Source organism: Marmota flaviventris, chromosome 12, assembly GCF_047511675.1.
Source record: "Marmota flaviventris isolate mMarFla1 chromosome 12, mMarFla1.hap1, whole genome shotgun sequence".
NCBI classification, from domain to species: domain Eukaryota; kingdom Metazoa; phylum Chordata; class Mammalia; order Rodentia; family Sciuridae; genus Marmota; species Marmota flaviventris.
Genome location: NC_092509.1, coordinates 60,198,869 through 60,211,144, shown reverse-complemented (window position 1 = coordinate 60,211,144; position 12,276 = coordinate 60,198,869). Strand labels below are relative to the sequence as shown.

General features: G+C 39.9%; 1 protein-coding gene across 9 annotated transcripts in view; it reads left to right on the top strand.

Moving 5' to 3' along the window:
* The window catches only part of Disp1 (dispatched RND transporter family member 1), a 210,556-nt gene extending 198,344 nt beyond the window's left edge, over positions 1-12,212 (top strand). For all 9 annotated transcript variants that reach the window (XM_071600037.1, XM_071600036.1, XM_071600042.1 and 6 more), the window contains 2 exons: positions 112-209; positions 8,575-12,212. In XM_071600037.1, the coding sequence (XP_071456138.1) occupies positions 112-209; positions 8,575-12,189 (3,713 nt within the window). In that variant the 3' untranslated portion in view covers positions 12,190-12,212. The remainder of the gene's footprint in view (positions 1-111; positions 210-8,574) is intronic.
* Positions 12,213-12,276: the final 64 nt, after the last annotated feature.

Sequence of the window (12,276 nt, the reverse complement as noted above, 5' to 3'; positions counted from 1 at the left end):
CTGCTAATGAATTGTCTATGTGGTTCCCCAACTTTTGTATCTGAATTTTGAGTCTTATGAAATAAATGAATAATGTATAAACCTTCTTCTTTTCTTTTTTTCATACACCAGGTGACCGATATTCCAGAGTAGTATTTACCTCAGCAGGAGGAGAGACATTATGGAATTTACCCGCAATTAAATCAATGTGCAATGTAGATAATTCCAGGGTATGTAAAATAAAACTGAAATCTGTTTAGCACAAGTAAGGTTTATTATTGAAACTGCCCGTGGTGTCTGATCAGATGAAAGTACTTAAGAGGCTTACCTACTGAGGAGGAAACACCAGCAGGCCAGCGTTAGGTTCTTTCAGATCCCAGGATCAAAGTGTCCCTGTGTTGCCCCATCTTTACAACACACTATCTTCCTTAGTAAACAGCTTTTTTCCTTTGCCACTCATGTTCTCTCTCCATGATAGTCTCTTCTGTTATTTCCCAGCATATTGCCTTTCAGGATAATAGCTAAAATTGTATTTTCTCTCTTCTCTAATCTAGTTTCATTGTTCTCTTCATCCCCTCTGCCCAGGCAGTTGTCAGCATCTTAATTATGCTATTAAATGCCTGCCTCTCTGGCAATCAATGGGTCATTTGAGCCAGTGACCTCAAAGGAAAATTTAGGGAACAGGCTAGGAAAGGGACATCAAAGGGCATAACTACAGATGTATGTAAATGGTCCTACTAATACAAACCAGACTGCCCTAAACTCTAAACACCTTGCTGCTTTAGAAGACACCAGCATACAAGAAGACAGGCACCTCCTCCCTCAGTCTTCTCCAGAGCCAAACAGATGTCAGCACCAGAATATATAAAGTCAGTCCCCCTTGGATTTGGAAGAGCTGTCAATTTCATGTGTTCAGAGCCAGTTTCTCCAAGTAGAAACTGTTGTCTGGTATTGCTGATGGGCCTGTCCAAGCACAGCAACTTGGCAGGAAAGGAACTCATTTTATGTTCTTAGCATAAATCTAAAATGTAAAATCATTGGTTAGTTAAAAAGTCATCTGCCCTGCTAATAGCTAGCCTACCAACCCAATGCAATGTTCATTCTATCAACAGGATTTCTTAATGGAATAGAAGGTAGAAAGGACTCTTAGAGGTCACCAGACCAACAGTCTCATTGTGCTGACATGAGTACCTTCCAAGAAGTAAGTGGCCACATCCTCTAGTTAGTTGGTCCCAGAACTTCTGGCTTTACTCCATTCTCCATTCTCCAAGGCTATTTATACATTTTGAAAATGACTTTCCCTTTGATGAGAACATCAATATTCTGTCAGTGCCACCTTCTCTTTATCCAACTCCAAATAGACCAAAGCCATAAATGACCTAAAAACAGACCAAAGCTTCTTAATCAGTGGCCAATTTTTTATTTGCTGTATTTTCTTCTCTTCACAGCTATCAGGTACTTAGATGGAGGCTGTGAACACATTTTTCCTTGTCATGTTTTGCAACACTTCTCACATAGGAAGTTAACTCTAAAGTAGGAGATGAGTAGGGACACTATGTGTAAGAGTTTATGCTATGTACTTATACATGACTCAAAATGGACCTGTGGCTTTGAGATTTAAAATACCTTTAAACAGATGAGAAATTGAGCTTAGAGAAGTTAAGCCAGTCTGGTTACTTTATCATCACACTTAAGATGAGAGCATGTCATTAACTTCTATGTCTTTTACTCCTATACCCTTTACCTGGGATTGATCTTCAGACCCTGCCCCACTTTTCCTGAAGACTTGGAAGTGATTGAATTCATTGTTAATTAATAGCTCATGTTGTTGAGGTATTGACCAAAGTTTTCTAAACACGGTGCTATGAATTATTTCATTGAATCCTCGTGACAGAGTTGTGAACCAGATACCATTATTTGTCCATTTTATAGATGGGGAAAGTTTACACACATGGTAAGTGACAGATTCAGGATTTGGAACCAGCCACTTCTAAATCCAGAATCTTTCCTCACTGTGATTTGTGATTCCATAGTGAAGAAGATACTCCCAACCCCATTTTTATTTAGTTTTGTTTACTGTATATGCCATTTCCTACTCAGATGAACCTTAATGAGTCAAAACGGCCTAGAATAAGTATTTGGGTTATTGTTGTTTCTGTTGTTGTTTTTAAGAGCTAGCAATTTCATGAGTGTGTGTGAGATCAAATGGATTCAAGAACTCAAAAGCCAGTAAGCAATATTGTGCCATGATAGCTTTCATTAGTGAAAACAGTGTCTGTCTGTGTGTGTGTGTTAGATGATAAAAATCAGCATATAGAGGTAGCTTACAAAAAGGCATACACAATAAGAAACAAGTTAATTACATTAAGGGAAAATAATGGGGAGGAAATAATAAAGCTAAGAGAGAGATGAAGTGTATAAGAATCCATACCCAAAATCTGCATTTGCTGGTGGTGAATTGCAGATTTGTCTCTAATCTCCCATAAGATGGAAAAGTTGGAGGAGGGGGGTTAAAATCAGTGTCAAAAGTCACTGATAGGTTAATAAATATGATTTTTTTAAGCCGAATCCCTGCTTTTGCTCATGCTAAAAGGGAATCATTTTTCATAGTCTTCATAAAAGAAGTGTGATGTCACAAAGTTCTTAGCAGCATGCTTATAATATTGTATCTTAACCGATTAGTAAAACACACCTTAGGTAGGCTGGTAATAAGAAAACCTGATGGCAAAAGCATTTCTACAAGGGATTAAAACAATCTAAATATTTGCTTTTTAATGATTGGCTGGATGCATTTGCAAAAGTTATACTAAAAGAATAGATAACGCTTTGCTTGGATTGTTTCTCTTTACTGGATTCACAATAAGGGTTGGACAGCTATGAGTTCAATTTTGTAATCCCTGGAAAGAACAGGATGGGCATATTTTCTAGGTCACCCATACACTTTGCCATTTAATTGGGAAGAGAGTAGTATTGTGGTATTCTTGTGAGAATCTTAGAAACAGACCCAAGACCCATGTCTGAATGAATGATTGGTATAGCCAGTTCCAGATCCACACCAATAAATGAACAAATAGACAATGAAAAAATATGGTTATTTGGCTGGACATGGTGGAATGTGCCTATAGTCCCAGCTAGTGATGAGGTTGAGGTGAAAGAATTGTGAGTTCAAGGCCAGCCTGGGCAACATAGGCAATGTAGCAAGACCGTGTCTCAAAACAATGTTATAATTTTAGCTCGTTAAATTAATATTTTACCAGATGTAAACATCTTTGTATTCTAGTTTCAGATTTTGAAAAATAATAATAAATGACCTTTCTTACGATGTATTCATCTGATATCTTAAGTTGTAACTTGGGTTAACAGTTCTAGCTTTCAGATTACTGCTATATTATTTTTAAGTCTCCTATCTGAGGCTCCTTTAAGGATTTTTATGTGTTTTGGTAGTTTGAGCAGACAGTCCTGAGACAGTCTTTCTTCTCCACCCCTCAATCCTGCCTAGTGTCCATAAGCACTTTATTATTAACACCTCTTAAGTTCAGTGGGACACAATCAATGATCGAGAGCAGAAGAGCTTAATTGTTAGTGAGTCAACGCCATAAAATGTACAGTAATCAACATAGTATCTCAGTGAGGCCAGATGTTTCACTTGTCTCCTGCCTGTTACAAGACAATTAGTTCAAACTCATATGCCACTTATCCTCATAATTCACAGAGGCATAGGTTTCCAGAGTGATTGACTTCTGTTTCTGATGCTGTTGCACACCTAACAGAAATGCTCAATTTCTTAGATGCTCAACAGACCCTCAGTCAATTTCCCTGATCCTCACATTACTTCCTTCTACCCTTGGACATCCTAAGGGACACCCTGGCAGATAGTCATTAATAACCAGAAGTGTGTTTCTGTAATCTCAACTCTCTGGAAATCGTTTACCCTTATTGGTCTTTGCACTTTGTAGACACTGGCGCTCTGAGAACTCAGCTTATAAAAAGGATTTGAAATGTGGTGCCTGAGACTCTGGCTTAGTAAGGTAACCTTTGAGGACAGCTAGAATTCCCCTGAAGCTTAGAGCTAAAAACCCAAAAGTATGTATTCTGGTCCTTATTTTAAAGAGGCCCATGGAGCCCTTGCCTTCTCTTTTCTCCCTAGGATCCCCTTCACCTTGTAATACATGGGGGACTTTGTTACATGGGGAAGGAGAGTCTAGCAGTCAATTGAACCTGGTATTAAGGGCTTAATTTTCCTCCCTTTATTCTTTTCTCAGCTTCTTGAAATATCGCCAACTTTAGCCAGTAGTTTTAAAAGTTAAGGTATCATTTTAAACTCTGCTGGTTTCTTCTTTTTCTCTCTTCTCTTCCTTTACCCCCTACTTTATGTCAACTCCACCCCTGCCACTATCTAACTAGGGAAATGTGCAAAGACATGTTATAACCACATAAGCAAAATGATTCCCTAAAATATCCAATTTGTGAATAACTAGAATTAGAAGGTTTGTATTTCTCCTGAGAGTTACAAGAAATTGCTTTCACAAACTCCATTTTTATTTTTATAAACTTCAAAGATTTTGAAATTATTCCAATGAATCTTTCTAAAAAATATGATAAAAAAATGTAACTGCCAATCTCGTTAAGCCCCACAGTACAATACATGCCTCTGTATTTTTCTATTTCAGACACAAATGACCAAATTAGTGCCACTGTCATGCCATACTGACAGACTTTGGCACTCCTTCTGCAGTTCCACATAAGCCTTCATACACAATACACACATTAAATTATTTTTTTTTTGTATTGGGAATTGAACCCAGGCTCCCACACATGCAAAGCAAGTGCTCTACACACTGAGCTACATGACTAGCTCTTTTATTTTGTGACAGGGTTTCCATAACTTACCTAGGTTGACCCCAAATTTAATAATCCTTCTGCCTTAGCCACCCTAAAAACTGAGATTATAAACATGTGCCACTGCACCTGATTATTATTTATCTTTTTATGTGATTTCCCTGCTACCTTATGACCAACTTGAGGGTAAAGACCAGTTTGTTTTGTATAAGTGCTCAGTGAATATTTTTCCCTTTTAATGGATGGACAGATGGGAATACATGGCTTTATTCCCCGAAAGTGTAGACAGTTCCCTGAAAGTGTAGAGAGTTCCTGGAGCTCTGATTCCTTTAAATTCAGGATGCTGGTATCCCAACTCAGGGTAGCTAGAGGGTACCAATCATGATGTCTTTTCTCTGTCCTTATTTCTTACCCTGTAAGAGTCCTCAAAAAATAGTTTTTCCAAAGGTGTGCAACAGCCAATATCACTTTTAAATTTGAGAATAGGTTCCTAGTAACTAACTAGTATTTCTTTTTGATAGCAGCCCTCAAAGTAATAGTTGGTCTGTATTTATAATGTCCAACTTCTTAATCTTCGGTCAAATATACACATTTAAAAACTCCACTGTTATTGGAAAAGGTTATTCAAGGACAGATTTCTGTGCATTCTTTCCTGGTTTCACCCAGCAACCAGATTCCCTTTATCTTTGACATTTGATTATTTTAGCAACTGCAGATATGTTCCTTCTAGCTGATGTTGGGTTTCATAATGAATGCAATTCATTTTCTTCCTTTAGAAAACTGTCAGGCAGTAGGGTTGCATTTTCTTTTTTTTACCAGGCTGACCCCAGGAGCTTGCACGTAATTTCTTTGGGGGGTAAAACCAGTTATCTGCCATGAAAAGCAGAGAGATACCTTTCCAGGGTTCCCTGTAATTCCCAGGGTTCAGTTTTCCCCAAATGGCAGACATCAATGATTTTATCTGGAAACAAATATGAATTATCCTATCTTAAGAAATGTTAATTATTGCTCTTCAGAAATAAGTTTAGAAGTAAAAGTCTGTGAAAGTAAATGCTATTTTACCATGTTTGAATAATAACCATCTTGCCTCATTTTTCTTTACTCCCATAAAATGTATTTTTAAAAATAGCTTTCTTATGAAAATCTTCAAACATATGCAAAAGTAGACAAAATAGTATAATGTAGACAAAATAGTATAAAGAGTCCCCATGTGTAGGTAACCCAGTTTCAATAGTTCCCAACACACACTTAATCTTGTTTCATCTGTACTCACCCTACTGATGAGTCCCAGTCCTTATCTTAGTAGCCAGTGTTTAGGGGATCATTGAGTAACTAGGCTCTTAGATAAACCAGAGTTCCAAATAAGTGGTTTATGCCAACTTCCCCTCTACTTTGAAAAAAATATTTCAATGAAAACCCAGACTAATCAAGGTAGAGGGTGATTTTAATCCTACTAGAAAAATAACTATTCACACCCTCCTTGAACTTTGGAGTTTCTTCTCTGGAACAGCCTTTGGTAAATAGAAATAAGGGAACACTTGATTGGACTGGGACATCTTTAGCTGTGGTCCTTCAAAGAGAAGTCTCTGGTCAGGCTCAAGAAAAGGGGGATGTTTCTTATTTTTCCCCTCAAGGAAAAGGGACTATTCATCTGATTTACAGAATAAGGTTGTACAGATTTACCATGTTCTAGCAGTATTGGAACTGCTAGAGTATGATTAAGTCTGCACAACCCCAATAACAGCAGGGGTTTTTTAAATGTGTATATTTGACCAAAGATTAAAAAGTTGGACATTATAAGTACAGACCAACTACTACTTTGAAGGCTGCTATCGAAAATAGCATCCAAAAATAAATGGTAGCCAGGCATGGTGGTGCACGCCTGTAATCCCAGCAGCTCAGGAGGTTAAGGCAGGAGGATCACAAGTTCAAAGCCAGCCTCAGAAACTTAGTGAGTCCCTAAGCAACTTAATAAGACCCAGTCTCAAAATAAAAAATAAAAAAAAGGCCTCAGGACATGGCTTAGTGGTTGAATACCCTGGGGTTCAATCCCCAGTACCAAAAATAAATAAATGCTATTTAGCCACTGGGAACTAGTCCTCAAATTCAAAAGTGATGATGGCTGATGCACACCTTTAGGAAAACTGGGGTTTTTTCAGTTGTACATGGACACAATAGCTTATTTATTTATTTGTATATGGTGTTAACAATCGAACCCAGTACTTCACACGTGCTAGGCAAGCACTCTACCCCCTGAGCCACAACCCCAGGCCCTAGAAAAACTGTTTTTGAGGACTCTTACAGGGTAAAAAATAAGGACAGAGAAACGACATCATGAATGGTAGCCTCTAGGTACCTTAAGCTGGATATCAGCATCCTGAATTTTAAGGAATTGGAGCTCAAGGAATTGTCTACCCTTTTAGATAGTAAGCTCATGTTACTATATGTCCATCAATTAAAAAGAAAAACCACTGAGTACCTACACAAGATGAAGTGGCCCTTCCCCTCAAAATTTGAAGAAGTTTTCAATTTACTATACCAAGAACAACCATAAGAAGGGAACCCTTCTCCAAGAATGATGTCCTAAATGGAATACTGCCTATGCTAAGTCCAAAATTATCAGGCTAATGTACACCAGTCCCCCATTTACCAAGAGGAAGTTCCCCAAAAAAGGTTTTTTGCTGACATGATAAATTTTTAAAAATGTGAAAAAAATAGATTGTGTTTATTAATTATATATGTTATTTAAAATCAGATATAAATAATGTGAAAACTTAGAAACACTGCCCCAGTCTACCTATACTTTAGGAAATAATTTTAATCTAAATCTTTCATGAATCTTGACAACAGTCCTTTTGAATATTATCAGGGTCAATTTTGATTTTACTGGAAAGTTTTTGTCTTAGTCTCTTCAGGCTGCTATAACAAAACACCTTAGACTGGGTGAGTTATAAACAACAAATTTATTATAATTCTAGTGTCTAAGTTCAAAATCAAGGAGCCAGCAGATTCAGTTCAGATGAGGGACCATTCCTCACAAGATGGTGCCTATTATGTGTCTTATATGGCAAAGGGATAAAAAAGCTCCCTGGAACCACTTTTTGAAAGGGCACCAATCCCATTAATCACCTCCCAAAAGGCCTACCTTTTGATATTACCACTTGGGGATTAGGTTGTAGCATATGAATTCTTGGGGAATAAACATTCAGGCACTGACAGTTTTCTAGGGAATCCCATCTTTGCTTTCAACTCTTGATTGAGACTTACTACCTTTGTCACCAAAAATTTCATGTTTCTCCAAATTGTAGGCAAAGCCACAAATTTGTTTTATTTATCAATTGGACAGTTGTTTTCATAATCCTGTATATACCTAAGCTTCATAGCCTGTCTACTTTATTGCTGTTCATAGTGACTTTGAAAAGGCTTATTTACTAAGTGGGTATTAATTTTATCTCCCTTCTTAAATCAAACTTGCATTGGTTGATACTACTTTACAACTTACATGTCATTCCCAACAGCAGTTCACAATTCAAAATAAAATAACCTCTAGGTTATTTATTATTATATGTATTCCCTAGAGTACCAATATGAGATAGATTGTGGGGAAGAATCTCACCTCCTACACAAACTGCTACCTAATTTAAGAGGTTGACTGTTTATCTATTTCTTTAACTTTGCTGGCCCTCAAGGCAATAAGGCCCTTCTCATTGGTGAGCCAGTTTAAACTCCAGTGCTTCTGTGTCTCTGTCTCTGCAGATCAGATCTCATCCCCAGTTTGGTGATCTGTGCCAGAGGACTACTGCTGCTTCCTGCTGTCCCAGCTGGACACTGGGAAACTATATCGCCATTCTGAACAACAGATCATCCTGTCAAAAAATTGTTGAGCGAGATGTTTCTCATACCTTGAAGCTGCTTCGGACCTGTGCCAAACACTACCAAAATGGCACACTGGGGCCAGATTGCTGGGACATGGCAGCCAGAAGAAAGGATCAGCTCAAGTGCACCAACGTGCCACGCAAATGTACCAAGTACAATGCCGTGTACCAGATACTCCATTACTTGGTGGACAAAGACTTCATTACCCCAAAGACGGCTGACTATGCCATGCCAGCTTTAAAATACAGCATGCTTTTCTCTCCCACAGAGAAAGGGGAGAGCATGATGAACATTTACCTAGACAACTTTGAAAACTGGAACTCTTCCGATGGTGTGACTACCATCACTGGGATTGAGTTTGGGATCAAACACAGTTTGTTTCAAGATTATCTTCTCATGGATACTGTGTATCCTGCCATAGCCATTGTGATTGTCCTTTTAGTCATGTGTGTTTACACTAAGTCCATGTTTATCACTCTGATGACAATGTTTGCAATAATTAGTTCCTTGATTGTCTCCTATTTTCTCTATCGTATAGTATTTAACTTTGAGTTTTTTCCTTTTATGAACCTCACTGCACTCATTATTTTGGTTGGAATTGGAGCAGATGATGCTTTTGTCCTGTGTGATGTTTGGAACTACACCAAATTTGACAAGCCCCATGCTGAGACTTCAGAAACAGTAAGCATCACCTTGCAACATGCTGCCCTCTCCATGTTCGTCACCAGTTTTACCACTGCCGCTGCCTTTTATGCTAACTACGTTAGCAACATTACAGCCATCAGATGCTTCGGGGTTTACGCGGGGACAGCTATATTGGTGAATTATGTTTTGATGGTCACTTGGCTGCCAGCTGTCGTCGTACTGCATGAACGATACCTCCTCAATATATTTAGTTGCTTCCGGAAGCCCCAGCAGCAAATATATGGTAACAAAAGCTGCTGGACAGTGGCTTGCCAGAAGTGCCACAAAGTACTTTTTGTCATTTCAGAAGCATCTCGGATATTTTTTGAAAAAGTGTTACCATGCATCGTCATCAAGTTTCGCTACCTTTGGCTCTTCTGGTTCCTAGCCTTAACTGTAGGTGGGGCCTACATTGTGTGTATAAATCCAAAGATGAAGCTGCCCTCGTTAGAGTTATCTGAGTTCCAAGTGTTCAGGTCATCTCATCCTTTTGAGCGTTATGATGCTGAGTACAAAAAGCTTTTTATGTTTGAGCGTGTTCACCATGGAGAGGAGCTCCACATGCCCATCACAGTTATCTGGGGTGTGTCCCCAGAAGACAATGGCAATCCATTAAATCCCAAGAGTAAAGGGAAGTTGACACTTGACAGCAGTTTTAACATTGCTAGCCCAGCTTCCCAGGCCTGGATTTTGCACTTCTGTCAAAAACTGAGAAACCAGACATTCTTCTACCAGACCGATGAACAGGACTTCACCAGCTGCTTCATTGAGACATTCAAACAGTGGATGGAAAACCAGGACTGTGATGAGCCTGCCCTGTACCCATGCTGCAGCCACTGGAGCTTCCCCTATAAGCAAGAGATTTTTGAACTGTGCATTAAAAGAGCTATCATGGAGCTAGAGAGGAGTACAGGGTACCATTTGGATAGTAAAACCCCAGGGCCAAGGTTTGATATCAATGATACTATCAGGGCAGTAGTGCTAGAGTTCCAAAGTACCTACCTCTTCACACTGGCTTATGAGAAGATGCATCAGTTTTATAAAGAGGTGGACTCATGGATTTCCAATGAGCTGAGTTCTGCACCTGAGGGCCTCAGCAATGGTTGGTTTGTCAGCAATCTGGAGTTCTATGACCTCCAAGATAGCCTCTCTGATGGCACTCTCATTGCCATGGGACTCTCTGTCGCTGTTGCATTCAGTGTGATGCTGCTGACAACTTGGAACATCATCATAAGTCTTTATGCCATCATTTCAATAGCCGGAACCATATTTGTCACTGTTGGTTCTCTTGTCCTGCTGGGCTGGGAGCTCAATGTTTTAGAGTCTGTCACCATTTCGGTTGCGGTTGGCTTGTCTGTTGACTTTGCTGTCCATTATGGGGTCGCATACCGCTTGGCTCCAGATCCCGACAGAGAAGGCAAGGTGATTTTCTCTCTGAGTCGCATGGGCTCTGCCATTGCCATGGCCGCTCTGACCACCTTCGTGGCCGGGGCCATGATGATGCCCTCCACGGTCCTGGCTTACACCCAGCTGGGCACCTTCATGATGCTCATTATGTGTATCAGCTGGGCTTTTGCCACCTTCTTTTTCCAGTGCATGTGTCGGTGCCTTGGACCACAGGGTACCTGTGGTCAGATTCCTTTACCTAAAAAACTACAGTGCAGTGCCTTTTCCCATGCCTTGTCTACAAGTCCTGGTGACAAGGGACAAAGCAAAACACATACCATGAATGCTTATCATTTAGATCCCAGGGGCCAAAAATCTGAACTGGAGCATGAGTTTTATGAATTAGAACCTCTGGCATCCCACAGGTGTACTGCCTCAGAGAAGGCTACTTTTGAAGAGACACACATCTGCTCTGAATTTTTCAACAGCCAAACAAAGAATTTAGGGATGCCTGTGCATACAGCCTACAACAGTGAACTCAACAAAAGCACCAAAAGCGAAACTTGCTCCTCCTTGTTACAGCCCTCTCTTGAAAGGCACACTATGTGTCACCTCTTCTCTCTGAATCAGAGATGTACCTGCCCAAATGCCTACAAACACTTGAAATATGGCCCACACTCTTGCCAGCAGATGGCTGACTCCCTGTGTCACCAGTGTGCTCAAACTGCTAGCAGCTTTGTGCAGATCCAAAATGGTGTGGCACCTCTGAAGGCTGCACACCACACTGTCGAGGGCTTCGTGCATCCCATCCCACATATCCATCACTGTCCTTGTCTGCAGAGCAGAGGGAAGCCCCCTGGAATGCAGAATTCCCTGCCACAGAATTTACTCCTCCACCCAGTGCAGCACATTCAGGCCCAAGAAAAAATTGGTAAGACCAGTGCACACAATCTCCAGAGCATAGAAGAGCATCTCCCCAGAATGGCAGATCCGTCATCTTTCGTCTGCAGAGGCGCTGGATCTTTACTACAAGTGTGTTGTGATCCTGAGAATAACCAAAGGGGACTCTGTAAACACGGAGACATGGAGAATATTGAAGGCAGCGGAGGGACTGAAACCAAGGTTTCTCAGTTACCAAATCAGACTGACCAAGCAGACAGGAAAGTGGAGCTGAGCTTGTCGCAGACGGATGTTATTGTTAACTCAGAACTTTTAAATCAGAGTGAACCAAAATTTATATTTAACCATTTAATGGGGGAGGCTGGTTATAGGTCCTGCCCAAATAATCCACAAAGTTGTGGCAGAATTGTAAGAGTGAAGTGCAATTCTGTGGACTGTCAGATGCCAAACCTTGAAGCCAATGTGCCTGCTGTATTAACACACTCAGAACTTTCTGGTGAAAGTTTGTTAATAAAAACACTATAATAAATATAGTATTAAATTCAGAACCAGTGCCTCAATCATTCTTTTGAGATTATAATAAAATCCAACAGTTTAGAAAGGGAATACAAA